Raw genomic sequence first — 23,333 nt, 5'->3', positions numbered from 1 at the left:
AAAAATGAAGTAAGAATAACAGGTGTGAGGCACCAGGTTTCTCTGCTCTGATCTCTCTAAATCCATACAGGAACCTCCAAAGAGCGTCTTACGCTGTTTCCATGAGAATCAGGTTAAAAACCATTATGATCTTTGATTAATTTACTGGATTTCTAGTACATTATTATAACAATAAACACTTCACTTGCTCTGGCTCTTTCCAATCACAGCATCATCTTGTCAAACTGACTGGAATAGAACCGCACCATCCCTCAGCCAAGAGGCCCACAAATAACATCAGAATTAGAGATGAGAAACGCTCCTTTCTTCCACACAGCGTGTTTATCTGAAGGGGCAGAGAGAGCGTTTTCATCCAAGGCCAAGCTCTGGTCCCTGTGATCAGTCGGCCATGTTGCGGAGGAAATGCTTATTATGTGGTTGTGCGCGAGCCTTGTTTGTTGTGACCTTGAGGGCTCTTCCCATGGCGCAGTGGGGCTCTGCGAAATGAGAGGACTGACCACAGGATCCGCCCCAGGAAAGAAAAAAAAAAAAAAAAGTGACCCAAACACTGTCAAGCTGTGCATTTTCTCCCGTATTCTGGTCTGGCCTGGTCAAACACTTTCCCAGTATCACAGGGTTTTGACACCGTGTCTCCATCTATCTGGCGATGTCTTAATCTTCACTCCCTTTTATCCCTTCCTGCACATCTCAATTCTGATTTTTCTTTGGCTGAACCACAAGATTCTGTTTGCTTTCTTTATGCATAGCCTACTACCATGAAGCATTACAAAGCCAAGGGGCTTATGCAAGCTATTACATAAAAAGTTTAGTCACAAATATGCACATGTATGTGCACATCCTCAGCTCTGTTAAATCTATACATGAACTCAAGACAAGAACCAACTCACTTCCTCCTTTTACGCAAACGGGCAATCGTGGTTGGAAATAGAGCAGACGCTTTGCTGCAATCATGTGTTTCCAAAAAGACATACAGCGATCCTCATTGTAAAAAAAAAAAAAAAAATACCATCATCTCAAATCATGACACAAAAGGGAGAAGTAGAAGAAAAAAAGATTGCTTTCCCTTCTCACAATGAGCCACTGAAAGTCAATATTAGAGCCATTCTGCATCTGTCAGCCTGTCAAATTGAGTCAATGCATTTCTTTACCTTCCTGCCACTTCTCCAACGTGTTTATTCAATGTGCAGGTTCCTACATGTTTCAGAAGACGACAGGACAAAAGACAAAGTTTCATAACCCAGCAAAAAAGACCAGGAGGGGCTTCTGGCTGTGACATATTTATGATTTCATTTTCATCGGAGTGTCAAGACGAGAATTACAGGTGTCTAAAGGTGAAATTTAAAACAACAAAGCAACAATAGAAAGAGAAGATTTAGTTGATAATTCTGTCTGTTTAACGGAATATGTTTTCACTGCATGCTGTTAGAAAGAACAGGAACCAGCTGGTTAAAGTAAACATCTATTTGTTTGTACTGTGTTACATTCAAGAGCTAGAACAGATGCTCATTGGTTAACATTTCATGTCATATCAACAAGTCCCTAGCTCTGAACCTGATAGCTTGGACCTTTCTGTGAGGAGTTGGTATGTTTGCCTTGATTTCCTCCCACAGCGGATAGTTTCCAGTTACTCTCATGCAAGAATATTTTCATATTCATATCTTAAACCTGTCCTACATTGATTTATGATTCTTCAAATTATTAGCATAATCAACACCCTTAAAAAGACCATGTAAGCCAACCTGTCAGTGTGTGGCCAAGTTTCATTTACAAAAATCTTACTTGAAGAGTGGAAAGAGACTTAAGTCCTCCAGTCAGAAAACAGCAGTTAGGCAGGTTTAGCAGTGTCAGTAGTTGTATTAGGAGACTAGAAACAGTTCAGTTTAACTGAGGGCAGGGCACCTGCAAGCCAAACACACAGTCCCACTATATGTCCTTCTCCATCTCCCCCGATCAATGGCGCAGCATTTCTTTCATTCACTCTTTTCGCTGCAAGGTAGCAAAACTTCTGACCTGTAGATCCTACTAAAAGTCCCACAAGATCTCATTCCTACCCACCTCCTTCAAGCCAGATCTGCCACTACTGGGCCTGCAATGACATGTGATAAATGCTTCTATGGCTTCAGGAACGTTTCCAACTGCATTCAAACAGGCTTGGTGAGAACTATAAGCCTGTCTTGTTACTTCCATTCTTATCTATAGCTATCAAGAGGGCAGTTTTCAAACAGGTCTAAGAATTCCTCACATAGAGTAACCGTCTTGATCCAAATCATTCGGGCGTCAAGAGCACTCCTCAGTTCTTATCTTGCAGAACCTATCAGCAGATTTTGACACAGCATCCTGCTATCCGTAGTTTCTGATATGGACATCTCGGGAAAAGCACTTTCTTGGTCTGAATCCTATGTCACTGAGCATTTTTTCAATGTGTCATGGCAAGCACAAACATCCATAGCCCATCGCCTCTCTCCACAGGGTTGCCCCAAGGCTTGGTTTTGGGGCCCCTGCTATTTGCATGTCTGATTCGCTCGCATGGCTTCTCATGTTTTTGCTACACATGTGATACCCAACTATACCCATCCTTCCAACCAGATGACCTCACGGTCTTGATGCAAGTCTCAGCTCATGTGTCAGACATATCCACATGGATGAAGAAACGCCACCTACAACTTCTTCTAAGTCATTCCCATTGATCAATCCATCCATCACTGTATCAACATAAAAACTGCCTCTATCTCTCACACCAACCAAGATTGTGACCAACCCGGGTGTCATCTCTGATGACATCAACTTCCACAAAGTCGCATGTACTTAATCACTGTTAATCAGAGATGACTGGGAATGTGAGGGAGTGTGAGGATGTTTGGCTCAGTGAGAAGCCTTTTCTGTCTTTGTCCGGCTGATTTTATAGAGTCATTCGAGCCACTCTCGTCCTTCAGACATAATAAATCTACGGTAGGAGCTCTCAGCATCTCCTCAGGACTCTCTTGGCTGGAGACTGGCCAAAGCCGATGAGTTATATTCAATTACTGCCATGGACTTGAAACACACCAAAGCCTGAGGGATACAAGGACAGTGCTACTGCAGTACACATTAGGAACAATATAAACAGCATCCCCTGTATGATGACTGTGCTTGTCAATGGAAAGACAGCGGGTGACCTTGTGATTTAAGGGCTAAACCTGAAAGATGTGGCTGGTCACTGTTCTGTTGTCACCCCCACCCTCCTTTTCACTTGAGTGACAGTGGCCTATTATATATGTATATATATATGATATTATAATGTATATTATAACATACAATTTGGAAAATGATTCTAGTTGGACATCTATAATAGAACAGAAAATGAACAGGTTTCTGTTCTTTTTCTACTGTTTTATATTGACAACAGTTTTCTTAGGTGCTTACACTGTAAATAAGCCTTGAGCTGCTAAAAGTATAAATTTCAGCCCTTGATCAGGTGATAATATAATAGAATATATATCAGAGAAACTGGTCAAAACTCCCATAAACTCCACATTAAATTTTGTTTTTTATTTTATACTGTATGAATAGAACCTTTTCCACTTTAACCTGTGATGGTAGCTGTTTTGTAATAATGAACTATTATACTACATTATACTACTATTATAACAGTAAATCTTACATTAATCTTACAGTAACAGCCCTTGAAGAGATATTTTACCCAGATTGCTCGACAAAGATACAGTATTGTATTTGTCCTCTGTTTTCCAACTGTCAAAAGAAAGCAACACATCAGACAACACCATTCTCTGTATATCTTTGTTCATGGGTATAAAATAAAATAAGTTGCTAATGCGAAGAGATTGCCTCTCTCTGAACTTAATAAAGACAATCTGCATCTCCAAAATGTTGTGCCTTACACAGAATCTTTATTATTAAAAGCTGCAGAAGTAAAGACTGTGCATGAGAGAAAATCCCTTTTGTCTTCTGCTGGATTATTACTGTGATCTACTTTTTCATCTTTTAAGTATTTAGGAGCATCGAGGCGTCTTGATGACTTTACAGCATACTAATCCCTCAAACTCACAATGAACTGGAAGGCAAGATGATGAAAAACTGTTAGTTTATGTATCGCAAAAAGATGCAGTATTTCTAAAAAGGTAACACTTAGATGATATGAAGATAATTCGATTCAGCAGAGGAAATGAGAAGTTCACACTGCAGACATTATCTCTTCATGAACACAAGTCATTTTGACTTTAAAGGACTTTTGTAAGGACAAGCAACCTGCTCAGTCAGTTCAGTTTTCACTGTAGGAAATCACCAAATAATACATTACACAAACAGTGCTTAATCAGACCAGAGAACGAGCCAAAAGCTTCATGCAGCCCAGAATACAAGTGTGTTGGATGCTTCCTCATTCCATGTGCAAATTAAACAAGTTAGCCGCAGTTGGGATACATCACTCTCAGGTTCTTCTGCTCTTGAATTTCAGCACTTACAAGTAGCACCCAGAGGATATAGCCTGTACGATTTAATGCACATGACACTGGTGGAATAAATGCAACACTGATCCCGTGTTCCATTATGTGGCTGCTACAAGCCTGCATCAGTCATGAGTGAGTGCCCATGTCTCTTAACCCCCCGGCACTGTGGCCCCTCTTAGGATCCCAACTGTAGTTGTGATAATCCTGTTATCTGCCATTAAAGGTGCAGAGGGGCATCATCCAGGCTGAATGTTGATGCAGACGTCCCAGAGCACCAGGTTAATAGAGCACACCTCACCTGCATCCATGTGTGTCAGCTTAAACCTCACAGCTACATACTAGATCTAAGCAAATCAGTTTGGATGCAATCCAGACACACTCGCATGTATACAGGTGCACTCACACAGGCATTGTTATTACTGACAGCTTGCTTCTTCACGAGATACTACTCCACACTCAAGGGGTTCTTCATTACATGCCAACCTGCTGTGAATTGAGCATTCATAATGTATGAAACATCTACCATTAGTGTATGCATGCAAAACATAGCCATGTGCATAGGCTGAGAACAATGTGAACTCCATACAAATCAAACCATCAGGCAGTGGAATAAAACAGGGCAAAATTCACTGTGATGTCAAGCATTTTCCTTTGTAGCTCTTACACTGCCACTGTTAAGGGTTCAATTTCTGCTGGTTGCCACAACTGCATACAGATATACACCAGGAGTACAGGCAACTTTTGAATAAAAGCATCAACTGAATGCTGTTTTTTTACATCCAAAGTTCAGATTTTTTTTTGTTTGGATGAACAGTTTCAAGCTGTCATGTCCCCTTTGCCACATGATTACTCTATGACTCCATTTTTTCCCAGCATCCCAAGCTACATTCTGCACTTTGACTACAGTCAGAGACACAGCACACATCTCAAATCATGAGATGATTACCATTTATATAGCTCACAGTATCAGTTACACGGCCGATCCCTTAGACACAGGGTGTTGCTCGGTGTGCAGGGATAATGGGATTCCATTTGAACACCTTGCACCCTGTTTGTGGCCTTGTTGCCTTTTTACGACAAGGTGATATTTCAGCATATTGTGCTGCAAAAGGCCTTGCATCAGGAAGAAAGGATTTCAGCAGTGGTTTATTGCAGACATAGACATGCACACGCTTCATGCTGCATGTAGGTGAAGGCAATCCATCTGATTTCCCCATCTGACTGTAACCACGTCCAAAAGCTGTGTGATTTAAGACAGGGTCCTAATAGATATAATGCAGCTCAATCTCTGTGCGTGTAAAACCAATGTGGAAACAGGGGTAGCAATCTCACTCGATAAGGAGAGCAGGCCGTTAACTACGCTGGGATAAATCACACTATTGATGGTACCCCAGGATTTTTTAAATTACTGCTCAGTACCACTTCACTCTACAGGGAGTTGTGTAAGTCATCTGGGTGGAGCGCACACACACACAACAGGCACAGGCACAGGCACAGGAAGTTTAGACACTTCGAAATGTGGACTGGAGGAGCCGGGAACCGAACCACCGACTTCCCACTTCCCATCTCCTGAGCCACAGCAGTCCATGTATGCACAGTATATATATGGTTTACTGAGCTGACAGCAGACTCTTTAATTATCCCCCAAAACGAACAAAGCACAATACAGAAAAGTGATAAAAACAGCTCCAGGTTGTGCTTTAGGAATGAACAACAGATTCTGCATCTATTACTAATGTATATGAGTTTTCTGACATCATCCTGCAGCTTATGGTTAACTTGTGGAGGGTTGAAGAAGTTTTGGTAACTTTTGGAAATTCTGTGGTAGACTTAACTTTATTCTGTATATTTAAAAATATTTGTCTTTAATTCCCACTCTGTTTATTCATATTTCAGCATGAGGCAACTGAAATCATGTTTTTAGGGCCTTTATTTATACAAGTGGACACTTTAAAGATGTCCTGGTGCTCTGGAGACTGGAATCACTTATTGCAGTCTAAATTGGACCATCACAAATATACAATCTGACCAGCTGACAGGTGTACAGCTTTGTATTTGTGCTTCTGCAGGAGACAGAATATCAGAACGTCTGTGACGATGTGAGAACTACAGAAGCCATCGAACAGGCTATAAGGACAGGTAGTGACTTCTCCTCCCAGCTGTAATTCTGGGTCAAGGTAGCCTCACCCGGTGCACAGACTGTATGCGTAGCTGCAGTGATGCGGGGTGCAAATAGAGCGGCGGTGTCATGGGGTTCATTTCTCCCTCAGCCTCGACTCTCACTCTCTCTCCTGACTCAGTTTTTCCGCTCTTGCCCATTCTGTTCCCCACACAGTCTTCAGTTTGTGTCATTTTGTTCTCCTCTCTCTGTCTAACTCTGTCTGGCATCTCCCTCTCTCTCCCTTCTCAGTGTTTTATGTTTTCCTCCCTCACTCTCTGTCTGACCTGGACATCACCGCTCTCATCACTTTGCTTAGAGGCTTGTTTCCGTGAATGCCAGCAAATGTGACGCTGTCTTGTTTTGACATGTTTTCCCTTCGACTTTATTCAGTGGTCTCAGCCCACTAATTCCTTGTGGATTGAGCTGCTGATGTACCATCTCGAGCCAAGTGTGCGTGTGTATGTATGACAGTTGGATGGCTGGGCTCTTTAACGAAGTCACCACATTATTACCAAGAGTACTGACATGTAAAAAGATTTGTATGAAGAAGAGTCAATTTAGCAAGATTCCTTTCTGGTTACTATTATCTATGCAAAGCATGGTGTCAATGTTCTGCTACACTAAGCAAGATTTTATCTAACAAGTCTAAGAGTTTGAACCCCTGTCAGCAGTCTCAAAAGGCGCCCATGTTCATTATACCCCACAAACAATTTTGTCGTAGGAGGAAAGAGGTTTTTCCTATGGTTGTGCCAAAGGAAGGGAGACTGGGTCCTTTAAATTTAAAGGGTTCATCACCTTTGGAGCGAGAGTAGACTCAGTACAGTCAGCGACAATGTGTATGGAGGACTGAAACCACCAAAAAACACAGGGGCTCATCCTATGGGAACATTAGGCCTATATGGGGCCTGCTTGGATCAGCCCATCACTAGTTCCATATGGGTGAGCAACTGGTGACATCACCAGTTGTCAGTGAGTAACTGGAGACATCACCTGTGACATAACCTGTTCTCAGTGAGGGACTGGAGACATCACCTGTGACATCAGCAGTTCTCAGTGAGGGACTGGTGACATCAGCTACGACATCACCAGTTCTCAAACAACTGGTGACATCACCTGTAACTTCACCAGTTCTCGGTGAGCAAGTGCTGACATCACCAGTTCTCAGTGAGCAAGTGCTGACATCACCTGTGATGTCACCAGTTCTCACTGAGATTAAATAGGACCCGTGGCTGAGGATTTGTGACATCACCTGTGATGGAGCGCCCCCACCAACAAACGTGGAGCGAGAGTCTTGGGCTGCCTTCCCTGACCCAGGTGTTCATCCAACCACCAGGATATCTTGCTCCACAGACGGAGGCCTCTGTCAGGGATGAATGCTACTATTATTGGTAGCAGGAGAGTAGTGCTGTTTGCTTCTGTATATCATTGTAGTGCCGCCATCGGACTTCATTGTAAGCTTTGCGTTTTCAAAAGGTAAACTGAGCATGTTTAATTAGACTACAGCTTCTTGGGTGTTGAACTGTGTAGACCCATTAGAACAGGTTTCTCAATCATAGAGCAATCAGTGAGGCTGCGCTATGCATGTCTATAAATTATAGCAAACTTTATGAACTTTAAATAAGCTTTTTATTGAAACCTACTTAAATGCAGTACTGACACATTGTGTCTGATGCAGCAAAATGTTGATTTGTAAGGACTAGGGTAATTAATTATTTATTTAAAGAGAGAATGGAGGATGTGCCACAATGTAACCATTACACATTTACAGACAGAAAAATAAAAAATGTACCAAACTGTTGATTTATGTTGAATGCACACAACTAACAAGCTATACAAACAATAATTTCAGACCAAACTTTCAAACCATCATGAATGCCAACACACCATTGTCTGGGATGGACATTTGATCGACATTTGGGGATGATTAAGGCCAAGATAGAGCATATATTTGGAGAGCATTTTGACCCATGCTGAGGAAAACAAAAGGACAGGTGGACAGACATTATTCATGCTCCTTTGTCAAAGCTAAACCGAGTCCTATATATTTATTTAGCTATTGTTCACTACATGGTTTCATGATGATCCGAAGGTTGCCAAACATGGCCTTTCACAGTGTGGAGCTCATCTGCATATGACCGTGCCATGTAAATTATTTAGACAACGTACGCTGCGTGTTATCACCAACTGCTATTGCCTCTTCTGTTCTGACATCAACACAATGATACAATGGTATGCATCAAATCCCAGCAACGCCAACCAATGTGGTATTAAATTATTTACTCATCTCAAGAGTCCATCACATACGAGAGTCCGCAGATGGGGGAGTGTGTGTGTGTGTGTGTGTGTGTGTGTGTGTGTGTGTGTGTGTGTGTGTGTGTGTGTGTGTGTGTGTGTGTGTGTGGTGGTGGTGGGGGGCAGTTAATTCTCACAGAAGTCAATGATAGCTCTCTGCCAGCGGCGGCTATAATTCATGGTCGAAGCATGAAAACGATGCATATGCAAAACAACAGCCTTGCAGGGATGTGTTGGTCAAAGTGGTTAAGATAAACTCAATTAAAGGTTTGCCATTGAACACACAAAGCTCACAGGTGATTGGCTGTTGAAAAGACTTCCTGGAGAAGCCTTAGCAACACAGCTGAAGCCCCTGTCTGACCATCCACACCAATCACTGTGTGCAAATTTTCCCTGTCGGTCAGGTGAGCACCATCCATCTGGGAAAAGACAGTGAATGAGAGGGGGAGGAAAAAAGAGAAAGGCGTGGGAGGAAAAGAAGAGAGAGGAAGAGTGGGAGGGAGGGAAAGAAAGACTTCTAGGGTGATGGAAGGAGAAGCACTGTTTTGTACTCCAATGGTTTAAAACGTTAGAATTTTTTACTTTTGGACATTTGACACAAAAATCCTGCAGAAAGTTTCCCTCTGGGTAATCACAGGGATAAATTAAAAACTCCACACAGAGCCGACTGCATTTCTACAACTTTTCTGTGGTGCTAGAGCCACAGTGAACTTTTGAGTATTTCATTTGTGTATTTACACATGGACTCTCATCAAGTTGGTCAGTCAACTATAGACGTGACAAACTGTGAGCCAGCATCAAACAGAAATCCAACTAAAGCCTCATGAACAGATCTGATCCTAAATGCCCAATGAAATATCTGAACACCACAAAAAGAGTCCCTGAACGACTGGTTAGACATTTTGGGAAACGCTTAGTATCGCACTGTAAATATGAAGCTATAGCCAGCAGTCGTTTAGCTTAGTTTAGCATTAACACTCCCTGATTGTCATGTTATATCTTGTTTGTTAAATATTTAGAAAAAGTGAAAAGTAAAAACAACAAATTGCCATTCTACAGTGAGTTATGAGCGACACTATTTCTTGGCTGGAAGCAGTAACTAAATAACATTTTCGGCGAAGAAGCTTAGCTAAAAGTGTTGCATACAAATGTGAAAGTAAATAATAAATGTTGACTACTCCTTTAAATGCATAAACTTGACTTAAATTCAACTTTTCTGCCATCATTTTCTCTGCTTGGCAGTATAAAACCCCCCCTGTTTGGTACAAAGTGAGTGGTGGCAACCAGCTCACGTTATAAATAACGGTAAAGAGATCAAGCGTTACACTCTCCACGTGATGATGTAAGTACAGTATTTCCCTTCTGCGGCTGACAGAGTGGAGTCAGTATGAGACTTTGGGGATGAGACATAACCCATCGTATCAGGCAATTAAAGCAGACATCCCAGTGAAGCCAAAAGAATATCGCCACGACTACTAAAAGCCTGCCGAGATCTTTATGCTGAAAAACATTTGTCTCCTCGCTGAATGCAACAGTCAATAGGGAGGGAGAGGTTATCTTTTGGCATGACACACATCTTCAAAACAAAACTGTGGCCTAAGCGTGTCAAATCAGTTTCCCTACCACATGAATATTTGATATCATTCTTTGCTCCATTCCAGTCCCAACTTCAAGGGACCTAGAAGTCGGCCTCCATTTCTTAGTTCCAAAAAAGAATGTGCTGTTGGTGAATATGCTGCTAAATACATGGACTTGTTTAGTTGTGTGTGTGTTGTTTTTACAGCGTGATCAGTATAAATTTGATCCTAAAACACATGTAAAAGCGAGACTGAAGCTACTGCAACTTTATTAAAGTAAACTTCATAAAAGCATAAATTTTAAGACCTGTCAAATCGCATTTAAGACGTTTTAAGGCCTACAATTCAGATTATTGGATTTTATACTTTTTAAGGACCCGTGGTTAAACTGTACAAGTGTGTAAACGACTTAACACTGATATTGTCTAATTTAAGTGAATCACAAGGATGAGGAAGTACCATCTGATTTTTGTAGTGATCACATGGGTATTTTTGTTTGTTAGGTCTACTGCAGAGCTTCGCAATCATCCACAATTCACCCCAAATCCAAGGCAGGAAAACACCTTCCTACCTTCCTTCCTTCCTGTACCTTCTCTGAAAGGGTATAAAATGTTGTTGCCTGGCAGCACAAGCAGCAACACGTCTCTGTTTGGCTTTAAAGCTTAAAAAAAAAAAAAAAAAAAAAAAAAAAAAGTGAGCACTCCCAGATGGCACTCGGGTCTAAAAGCAGAAAAAAAAAAAATCATCAAATACAATCATCTTTTTTATGAGATCCTAATAGTGCTACAAATGTCAGAGCTGATGTATTACTGCACATTCACTGCGCTCAGATGTTCCCTGGGCTTCGCCTGGACAATCATTACGCTTATCAAAAGCACTTCATTAGAGGAATAAGGTCAGAGAGAGACAGACACAGCGTGTGTGTGTGCGCGCGCGCGCGCGCGTGCGTGTGTCTATATCTGTGTTTCAGTCTGTGTGTATGTCTCAGTCTACATACAGGAGACTATATAGACACAGATCCAGTTCTTCTGTTTGTGTGTTGTTGTTCTTGTAAGTACCAATTCTAGGCCATGAAGATGTTTTGCATTGTGTGCACCTAAGTGTATACAGTATGCGCTCTGCTTAATAGACTTTTGAATTGAGCCATTGCTTTTTATTGATCAGAAAGACAAAGGCTCGTCCTGCTGTCCTCAAATCCCACATTCCCCAAAGACAGTGTGAGGCCTCTTCATCAGTCCAGCCACCACCGCCACAGATGAATGTGACCCTGTCGAGGTCAGAGGTTTAGAGTCAACTGGCCACCGCTAAGCTAACCAACATCATCCTAACTCTGCCCTCCATAGTGGAGCCAGAGACTATTGGTGCACATGATTTTGCTTTACAGAAAAACTATTTGTCTCATTTCTAGGGGTATTTTTCCCGTTCCTATTCTCCAAGGGTTTAACATTAAAAGCATCTCAACCAGAGAGTAAATATGTATTCTCAGGAGGGGGCTGGGGCGGGCCATGCCCACCGCCATGCCACATGAGCCGAGATGAAAGACCGGAGGCGCTGAGGGGGAGCTGAAACTCCACCTTTCCCCCCCCTCGCCTTTATAAATAGCTATTAGGAGATATGGAGCAAAGAAGCTACTGGGAATTCAGACAACAGCAGCAATTGGACCAACATGTTCTCCTTTTTGTAAAAAGAACAACAAACCAGCTGATAAACAAACTTTCATCCCTCGCTTCCACATACATACAACTGGAAAACAGCGACAGCCAAAGCTGAAAACAACAAACACACACACACACACACACACACACACGCTCACACTCACAACAGAAGGAGAGTAAAGAGGAGCAACGTTCTTCCTACCTTTTTCTGGTCCTCCAGCTTTTGACTTGACGACTTCTTGCCATGCTTGCTGGCTTCCGGTACATCCATCCCTGGTCCAAATACAGAATAACTCCAGAATAAAATCACAGGAATTCAGTTGAAGAGAATCCAGGTGGCTACAGTTTGCCGACGAGGGCCTGCGTCCGGCTCACGCCTTCACCCGGACACAGGCGATCCATGGCAGGTGGCGGTTTGTCTGGTTGCAGTAAAATGCGTGTCTGAGTGTTGTCAGCACTGGGACGTGTTTGTTGAACAGGAGAAACGCCAAACAGGTAGCAGAAGGCTACCAGCAGAACCTCATTATGATGACACTGATGAGGATTTCAGCCTGCAGGTTGTGTAGTTTTACATGAAGATAACAGTTATGCTAGCGTCTTCCTCAGAGTGTAATCCCTGGCTCCAGCACACAGTTTTCCCTCCATATCTGGGGGAGAGGAGAGACAGAGAGACAGAGAGAGAGAGAGAGAGAGAGAGAGAGAGAGAGAGAGAGAGAGAGAGAGAGAGAGAGAGAGAGAGAGAGAGAGAGAGAGAGAGAACACATGCCATGATTCAAACGCATAAAAAGCCAAAATATAGTACAGTTTTAGCTTCACAATTAATGCACACACTCTCTGCCTCTCCAAAAAGTCAACATTCCCCTCGGTGCTGCACTGTATAAATGGCGGGGATATCTGCATATCAAAGTAAATGTTGCCATGGTGCTCAGAGAGGGAGAGAGAAGGAGAAGCTTCTGCTACATGCTGTTTGTTCTGTGCCGAGTGATTGTTTTTGATTGTTGTCTTTTTTTCTCCAAACCTATTTTCCACCAAAACGTGGCAGCAGAAGGATTGAGTCACGCTGAGGTCGGGTAAACCTGCACCCTGGAAAGGGTCCAAGTATGAAAAGATAAACACAGGATCGGTGGCTGGCCCCTCTGTGGACTAGACAAGGGGTCAACTTGACTGTTTTGGTTACTAGCATCCTGCAGACCATAGCATCTGCCATTCAGAAGGTTTTTTACTGTGGAGTTACAGCATTATTTGTGACAGTGGAAACCCAAACCTGACAGTGAGATACCTCACCTACTAAGCTATATAATTTATATAATTCGAGATGGGCAGTGTGGGTAAATGATATGTTTTACAGCAAAGCCTACAAGCTGGCCTTGTAATGATGAACTGTAATGATGTAACCTATTCAATTATTTATCCATTTTTAATCAAAGCTACATTATCATTGTTTAAAAGTTGTCAGCTTTTACCAGCAGCTCGTGTGAGTTTTGAACTGTAAGACATAAGTCTGGTATGGGTGGAAAATTGAAATCATCATACATATAAAATTCTATATGCTTATGATTTCTTATTATATACAGAGTCTGAGACCACTTTCCCAGAATGGAAAGATAAACATTAAAAGCTATTAAAATAAATAAGAAATGAATATCAACATATACTGTCAGGCTTTGGGATGGACTGTATTTATGTAACATACTGTATATCTATAATATAAGCATAGATAAACATACATATTTGTATGGGCTAGACATACATTTCTAATAGGTTTTTATTAATTTTCACATTTTTATTTTATATGTACTTACAATTCATTTATCGAAATACATATTGCATTTGCATACACGAAGACAAGACTAAGGGTCTACAGACTAAACTAAAAATATCAATATAAATCATTTAATGTAAATGTAAACTTGGCATGAGAAAGCTGTAAGAAAAAAATCTCTCTCAATAAAATGTCATGTGCTTCAGAATTATTGAAAGATACTTTTTTTTTTTTTTTTTTTTTTTTTTATCTCAAACTACAGCCCTGGGTTTGAGCAGTGCATTTTGACCAGATGATGGCGCTGGATGAAAAGTCAGTGGCTCAACAATGTTCACAAAGACAATGAATGTGTGCACCAAACAGCAGGATAATCCATCCCAAGATATTTCACTCTGAACTACAACTGTCAACTGGCTGGTGGCATTAGATGAAAAGTCAAGAGACCACCAGAGTCACCCGGAGTCATCCTCAGGTGGGAAGATACTTGTTATGGACCGACTGATCACTGAGCTAAAAACCGAATAAACTTAAGGTGACAGGGGGTAGTAAGTCTGAGACAGGAGGCAATGGGGTTGATGTGACTACGACAGCAATAGTAATATTTCAGATGATGATGAATACAGGCTCTTAGCATTCTGTTTTACACCAAAAGGAGCACTGACATATTGGTGCATGAAATGGTACATTCAGAATACCTCCAGCACACTGGTCCTGATTTTTGTCCTGACGGCAAACCATAGAGACAGAACAATCACCCCACTCTGGTGAAAACAGTCCCATATATACTTTTCACACACACAGAAACATGATTGCACTGTCACTAAATCAATACTCTGCACTGCAACTCAGCCACTATCCATCCACAGAAGCTGGCCAATCAAATGCTCCAATAATCCCTCAAGGTAACGCACTGTGAGACAAGTCTTCAGAGAAATCGGCCTCCCCAGCCAACCACTGCCAGGGAATCAGGGAACCTGACTTGTGTTCACCTCTCTCTCCTCTCACCAGCCAGATCTTAACAGTTTTCTTCGCCACTAAACACTGAGTGCCATGTAACACTGAAAGCCTGTCAGTTACTTAAGGGCAATCATGTCAAGCACTGCCAACTCAGAATTGGTTCTTAAGGGACATCATGAACCATGGGATGGAGCCCAGCAAGATTTTCCACTGAAACTCAATGTTAGCTGTGAAAAGCTCTCCTTTCAAGTAAAATGGGGATGCTGTTCCATTACATTATGTAGTAGCCTCAAACAACAAGCAATGTAGAGGGAAGGGAGGCAAAAGGTGATGAGGAAAATTAAGCCAGCGTTCTCATAAGACCAGAAACACCACAGATTTTGGCATAGGCAATAACACTGCATCCCAGAAATGCTAAACTTGCTAAAAACACAGCTGTATTGCTCCAAGACTTCCCCATCTCCCTCAGCGGTGGAATTATATCAGGGGCTTTCTAAACTAATGCATACTGCATGAGAGCTAATTTGCCCCTTTTTTCTTCTTGAATATTACAAAAGAAACAATGGAACCTCACAGGGAATAGTATGGCATACTTTCAGTTTGCTGCAAGGAAGGGGCTAGCTGGCATTCGCTGTCACAGAGTGACAAGATGGCCTCCAATGTAGGCCACCAGGGTCAGGGGTCACTCTCCATCGGCTTTGCCTGACAAGAAACAGCAGGTACAGAGCACCCTTATCAAGGAAACAAGGACAGACTCTCCAGAAGAAAAAAAACAAAAAAAACAAAACACATCTTGACAAGAGACGGCTGCAATGCATCACGTACAATATAATGGAAAACAGTTAACTGAAACAGGATCTCATAACATAGCAATGCTTATATTTCCAATGACAATCTAATCCTATACACACAAATTTTATAACCAGGTAATGTGCACTCTCCTTGGTTTGTCATTATACATGATGACAAACACATAAAATAGTTGTCATATTATTAGAATGCCCATAGATGAATAGGTATGGGAATTGATAAGATTTTATTGATACCAATGCCACTATCGATTCTGCTTATCGGTCCGATTCTTTATCAATTCCTTTAATAATTCCTGATCAATTTTCTGTGTCAAAAGAGTCAGCCTTCATAGGTTCATACATCTGACTTACCTTCAGTTATACAATGTAAACAGAAGCCTGTAGACTGTGGCTGCAGTTTTATTATCAGCTACATCAGACCCATTAAAAACAGGCTCATCCAGATTTATTTTTAGAAATGTTCAAGTATAAAAAACTGTTTATACTATAACTTGGCTGAATACATGATGGTTACTATTTGGTAGTTATTCACTGAGAGATGTGCATCCATATAGCCGAGCTAATAAACACTCTAAATTCAATATTTAATCAATAGTCAATGTCAATCCATCTTGCTTTAGTCCAGAGTTGATACTAAACTTTGACTGAGAGACTAAATAATCACAGTCCTGTTTTAAGATGATGTACGCCATATTGTCTAGACTGGTGCCCACACAGGTTGCTGCTGCTGCACGAAAGCACGACTTTCATTTGATGCGTTTGTCAAAAGTAAAATATAGTTGTATTTCACTCTTTCTTTTGTCAGGCACGAAGTAACAGAACAGCCCTGGAAGTGGGTGGTGAGCAAGACAGAGACGCGCTACCCACATAGAATAGAGACACGCAGACAGAGGTGTACTGTAAGCTAGCACCTTAACATTAGCCTACGGTTATTTACTGACATCGACCTTAGAGAGAACTCGTTTACCCGATTGCTGTTCCTGCAATTCGCTGTCATTGTGTTTTTTTCTCTTTTCATGACCAGAAGGATAGTTCCGCTTCATCCTCTCATCAAAGTTGTAAGCATTCACACCTGCTTTGACACGAGGGGGATTCTGGGCCCTTGCGTAATTTCCGGAGCCCTACGCAATTTGCTTAGTGAGCGTATAAGCACGTCCGGCGCTGAGAAACATGCAGGCGTCGGCTAAGGGAACTGATAACCTCAGGGGCATACGATTCCTATGGATCACACAATTTGAAACCGGTTGGATTCGGTTCTGGATTCCCATCCCTATAGATGAAAAAGGCCCATATATCTAAGGCGATTCATGGGATTATAATTACCACCATTATTCCAACAATATTTTCCAACTGTCCCTCTATCTTGTTTACTCACCAACTGTCCCCTTCTCTCTCTAAACATCAATAATGCAGTTCAGTGCTGTAATTTCAAGCTTTACATTTATGAATTTCAAGAAAACTGCCCAAGAGGTATGACCTAAAAAGACACGGGTGTGTCAACGGAGTAAATATTTACTGTTTGTTGTTAAAGTTAAAATAGGAATGAAACTTTTACTGAAGATATCTAGTAGCAATGTTTCTTACAAAAGGGCAATTAAAGATATTTTTGACTTGTGAGAGTAGGAAAAGCACAGGTGTTACTAATAACATTAGTGATGGTTCTGTTCTAATTAAGTGTCTCAGTCAGCCATGACAGTGTGATAGTGAGTCAGCATGCACAATACCAGGACCCTATAAGCAAAGCAACTTAATGGAACTCAGTCATGATTAATTTAATTACTGACACCTATGCTTTTACTGTTACTGTTGTCAAGAAGTCTTCCATGAATAAAGGCTGTGTGGTCTACATAGTATTAAATAAGATACATTTATACAGAGCACCACTATCCCACAACTGTCGACAACTCATCCACTAGCTTAACATGCTAGCTGTGCAAGCTAGCAATTGCTCTGAAACTGATGTCAAGAAAGCAAGAAAAAGACTCACCACTCTGTTGGTCTTTTTTAACAAAAATGCAAAAGAGCACAGCCCAGTCTCAGCTAAATTATCAACAGTACTTTTCCTCTTTTCCTATTGTTGTTTGGCCAGCTCACAGAATTAACCTTAATTAGCTACACCTGTGTAAATCTGCCAATCACAGCTGTAATAGTTGGTGAAATTGAGAGTCACCTAAAACACTGTCATGGCTGACCTTCTACAGCTCGGCCACATTAATTATGTCAAGTTATACCCAAATGCCATTTGAAACTTGTACTGTTTTTTAATTGTGATATTGGTATAAAAATGTACATTTTTCATCTTTAGGCAATTACAAGGAGATCCAATCAACATAATCCATTACTCCGTCTGCCTCTTTCTTTTAATTCTACAACAGGCATTTGACATTGATTTAAAGACAAATATTGTGACATCAGTCTTGATTCTGGACAACTTGAAATTTATTTTACATGTAAATGAGAAATTTTTAGAGATGCACAATTTACTATGAAATCTTATGTAAGATAAGGCATATGGCTCATGTCTCACGCCTTAATTTCAATTAACATAATTGCTTCAAAGCTCAACAAACTGCTCAATCATAACTGTTATGCCTGCGTGTGATAACTGTATAATGTGCTGTGTTAGCTCAGTGCCAGCTATAATCCATATCCGTACCAGAAACACTTAATTTAGACTTGATTTTAAACAGAGTCAAACTGATCTAGGTGTAGTGTAGATCTGAGTTGCAAAACACCTACTGAATTCATCATAAAGGAATAAACCCCTGCGTCTTTGTCAAACGTGCTCCTATATTTATTAAGGGAATATTAGTGTGTGCTTTAATCTCCTTCGGTTGTAAAGAATCTTATTAGAAGCAAAATCTCCATATTTATGAGCAACAGCCGCTGACACAGCCTGGTATGTAGTGCTGGTAATCCAACCTACAATCTCTATAGCCGGTCGACATTTCCCCCCCACTGGCCTTTCACAAGCATTTGGTATTCAACGGGTGTCTGTAACTCTCCAAGTGGTCAATAAAGTTTGATTCATGAGGCCTGGAGCCGTAACTATACACTGCTGCTTTAATTCGAGGAGATGTAAATGATGGCCATAGATCCAGCCTGATTTCCTCAGGGAGAGCACGGAGGATTGGGGGAGCATGCGCTGTAAATTATCACCTCAATAGGTCAGAGGTCAAACATAAAGAATGGTCCACCATCACATTAAAATACTATAATGCCCTAATGGCATTATCTAACATTAACTTTGTTTTACCAGCCTCAGTGTGAATCACAGCCGATCAAAACACATTTGATATTGATGCCGAAACAAATTTACATTCTGAAACAATCTTTGCCACATGTTTATATCACACCACTCACAACTAAATATTTAATTAACAAATGCAGCATTCGCATATACTATGATTTGCGCCTGCATCTCTTGAAATTAAAGCAGTAGCGCTACAGAGTAACCTCATTCCTGCAAACACAAATAACAAAGATATAAACATACACACATTTATGTCATTTTTACAGCATAGAGAATGAAAAACAGTATTCTCATATACATATCTGCAGTGTAGCAGCAACTTAGTGTCAACTGTAGGGTGACAACTGGACAGGATTAGAGTAATGGGAATATTCTCAGCAATTAGAACATTTGTAATAGCCTTGCCATACTTCACTTGGCTCCACAATGGGTCATTAATAATACTGATAAATCCAATGAATGCAACAGGGATCCACATCGGGGGTGCCAGAGTTTTATTTTACAATATGCTAATTTGTTTCTAATGTATCTACCCTTTAATATATTGCACTCAAACATATGTGAGACTATGGTAGGTGGGCAAAAGGTTGGACAACAGAGCCATTATGGTGTGAGGGAAACTCTACAGAGAATTAATGCAAAATATTAAAATGCACCCAAATTTATAACAAATGCATCATAAAATAACTGAAAGCTGAATAAAATATCAGTAACTATACACCAGTATATTTACATTACAGAATGGGAGCCATATGGGAGAACAAAGAAACCAGATGCTACAGTAAATATTAATTATGTGCAAAATGTGCATTGTTGTATCAGCATGAACAAGCCTGCATTGGCCATATGTGTGTATGGAGAGTGTGTACGTGTGTGTGCAGGCCTAATACAGGACAAACGTATGATAGGAGGTCTTCTACGATACCATTCTTTCCAGGCTCCGGACAGCCAGGCTCCGAATGAGAGCAGTGTGTTTACTTTTCAGTTTGCTGCCTCAGCCAAACTGAACATCTAGATACTGAACACGCTGTTGTGGTTATTCCACTAAATGCTTCTTCCTGTGATATTACTTTCAGCAGTCATTCGAAGGCCAGGAAAGGCCATTAAGTGCAAGGGAGGAAGTATGTCCGAGTTAAAAGCCACAAGATGCAGTGATACACAATTAAGTCTAAATGCTGTTTTCTCTTCAAACCATAAAGAACAGTAAGTTCTACACATTTTCTTTAGTTTTAGATACCAAAATTCAAGTACAAATCTACTCCAGGTATCTGAAGATCACTGGGCTTCAACGGCGTCATGATATGCCGCCCATTGTAAACTTCCTGCCTGGATTCTGTTGTGTTTCCTGTTTTATTTTGAAATTACTGTCTACTGTTGACTAATTACTGTCTGTGTGGTTATTCTGTTCCACCTGTGTCTCAACAGTTAATTAGCTCCCGCTGTATTTATAGCCTTGTGTTGCACATCCTCAGGTGCCAGAATGTTACATTCAGTTACTGCTTCTTTCATGGCTTGATTCCTTGTGTTACCTGTCCTCACCTGTATATTGACCATTGCCTGTTTCCTGAATTTTGGATATTGATTTGTTTGCCTATTTTGGACTGCCTTGCTGCCCTTTGACCCTGGAGCACCTCATCTACTTGTAAGCCTTCGTTTGCTTTGTTAATAAATCAGTGAACCCCGTTTCGTCCTACTATAGCCTCTGTATTTGGGTGCTTTGTTCAGTGTCTTTGCAACAGTTCTGACGAATGGTGCAGCTCCAAGAAAAAGTCACACCAACCCCTGCAGAGCCTATTTGGCAAAAGAAAAAAAGGGTGTGAATGAGCCTATGGTTACCTGTTCCTGAGGTTTACTGAGCATAAAGACTGACTAACACCCACACAGCTGAATGTCAGCTACACCTCTGTTCCCTCCTCAGTGTCATTTCACACTGTTTACAGCAGGATGGGGAGAATTCAGACTAGGAGAAGGCGGGGGGACAGAAAAAGGAGAAACCAAGGAGCAGCGGCGTGAGAGGGCAAGACAGAATAGTGAAGGTGAGAAAATGCCTGGAAACTTGACTGATACAGTTTAAATATATGAACAATTGAATAAAAGCAAAACAAACTGTTGTCATGTAAACACCTCATACAAAAAGTCACTGGAGTGTTAATGAGCTGCGATGTGTTTAATTGGCATTGAGCAACTATTTTTTCCACCAAATTCGTCCCTGGCTTTTTCTGTTGTCATGGTATCTGAGGAGAGAAGGGGGCAGCATTAATTATGTGCTCGTGTGTGTGTGTGTGTGTGTGTGTGTGTGTGTGTGTGTGTGTGTGTGTGTGTGTGTGTGTGTGTGTGTGGCTGCAGGTATCCTGGCTCTCTATAACAGGCTAATCACTATTGTGAAGGTGAGGACTAACATGAGGATCAGCATCTCATTAGCTTGAAGAATGCATGTTGCAGTGTCAGTTTTGCTCTCGTTGTTTTGTTCTGCACACGGGGCCTGACATTTCCCTGACACCTTGCTGTTTATTGTTTTCAGAGATGACACAGTGTTTTGGTTGATACAGGAGTGATATCAGGACCCTCACAGATCCCCCTGCTCGCTTGGGATTTAAAATCTCACACTGGCAGCATGATACCTCAATTAAACAAAACAAAAATATTAAACCATTTAAAACACGTCTTGACAATAAAAGGGGAAGCTATTAAGACTTTTGCAGCTGCAGGGAACCGGCTAATCACCGCTGGATTACAGAAATACAACAGAAGGCCTGTATCTTACAAGCAAAGCTGAAAACCTGCAAATATATTAGATGTGTTAATGTCATTACCTTTGAGATTAGTTTATGGTTGGAAAGGGCCCTGTCACACCAGCATTTAAATAAGTCTTATGAATGGAAAATGTTCATTATCCCGAGAGCTATACCTTCCTTTTAAATCGGAGAGCAGAATTAAGTATTGGCTCAGGAGATTTGGTCAGAGCTGTGGATTTTGATGAAGGCGGTGGATGGTTTTTGATTGAAACTGCAGGTAGTAACACCTGTTTTAAGGTAAGACAGTTCACACTGTGTCTGTGTGTCTGTGGCTGTTTAACGAATATTGCTAGCGTTTGTCAGGCTCAGTGTTGACATGCATTTACAGTTGCAGTGTGGGAATCTGTGCCAGGTGATAGAGGAGCAGACTGAGTGTTTTGGGTGGAAAATGTTGTTCTGCTTATAATTTTCCAGAGTCTCTGTTCATGGTCCTGTGTGGCTGATCAAACTGATTAAACCCTGTATTGACACAGTTTGCCAGAGTGAAGCTCTGCCTGTTAATGCTGCAGTCATCTCTGAGGTTAGCATTAGTGTAGCAGACACCAAGCCAGTTAGCCAGCTAACTGTCAGTGAGCAAGTTTCACATCTGGCTCGTCTGCTGTTAGATGTGCTCAATATTCTTGATGATGTAACTTCTTAAAAGCAGTTAGCAAACCTAGCTAATTTTGGCTGGAAGAGTTTCCAGCTCCTCCTGGAGGATTCCGAGGTGTTCCCAGGCCAGGTGAGATATATAATCTCTTCAGTGTGTTCTGGGTCGACTCCGAGGCCGCCTACCAGTTGGACGCGCCTGGAAGACCTCTTAAGTAGGACGCCCAGGAGAACGAACCACCTCAAGTGTCTCCTTTTGACACAAAAGAGCAGCTACTCTCTCTCCAAGTGCCCTCCAGATGTCGGAGCTCCTCACCCTACCTCTAAGGCTGAGCCCAGACACCCTGCAGACGAAACCAAGTTCAGCATCGTTCTTTCGGTCAGTACCGAAAGCCCACGACCATAGTTGAGGGTCGGAACGAAGATCGACCGGTAAATCGGGAGCTTTGCCGTCCGGCTCAGCTCCCCCTTCACCACAACGGTCCGGTACAGAAAGAATAAGATTTTCCAACAAATTAGTGAAGAGCATTTTTTTAAGCACAGTTGAACTACTTGCTTGTGCAATACAAAAAACGGGATAAACCACTTTATTCATCTGACATCATGTAAGAATATCCAAGAACTTCTTTCTGAGCTCTTTAGTCAATTGAAGGAGAAATTTAGCAAACTCAATACATTTTTTTTAAACAAGACAATGTGGTTTCAAGTAAAGCACCTTCCAGAGGACACCGAGTGAAATAAGATGTCAAGAGGCCGCCTGGACAATTGTTTGCGGGAACTAACTAACTCATGGCCTTCTATGTTTTCAACTGCATTCAGAACCAAAAAGTTGAGGTTTGGCTTTTTCTTCTTTCTCTTTCTAATTTCTCTTCTTTTTTTCTCTCCCTCTCTCTATTGTGCCTGACTTTATTGTTAGCTTCTTAGTCTGAATTTCTGTTATGGACAGTCACACAGGTCTTTTGCAATATAACATGCTTCAATCCCCAAATGTTTTTGGGTATCTTGCTTCATCAGCGTGATATCTGAGGTTGTTTCC

The 23,333-nt window shown here is 41.4% G+C and overlaps 1 protein-coding gene across 2 annotated transcripts in view; it reads right to left on the bottom strand.

The window, feature by feature from the left end:
- nav3 (neuron navigator 3) overlaps positions 1-23,333 on the bottom strand; it is a 448,944-nt gene that overhangs the window by 314,626 nt on the left and 110,985 nt on the right. For both annotated transcript variants that reach the window (XM_056367406.1, XM_056367407.1), the window contains exon 4: positions 12,333-12,777. In XM_056367406.1, the coding sequence (XP_056223381.1) occupies positions 12,333-12,401 (69 nt within the window). In that variant the 5' untranslated portion in view covers positions 12,402-12,777. The remainder of the gene's footprint in view (positions 1-12,332; positions 12,778-23,333) is intronic.

Source organism: Seriola aureovittata, chromosome 22 (assembly GCF_021018895.1).
Source record: "Seriola aureovittata isolate HTS-2021-v1 ecotype China chromosome 22, ASM2101889v1, whole genome shotgun sequence".
In the NCBI taxonomy this organism is placed as follows: Eukaryota; Metazoa; Chordata; class Actinopteri; order Carangiformes; family Carangidae; genus Seriola; species Seriola aureovittata.
The sequence above is the reverse complement of the archived record's forward strand: the minus strand, read 5'-3'. Positions and strand labels throughout refer to the sequence as shown.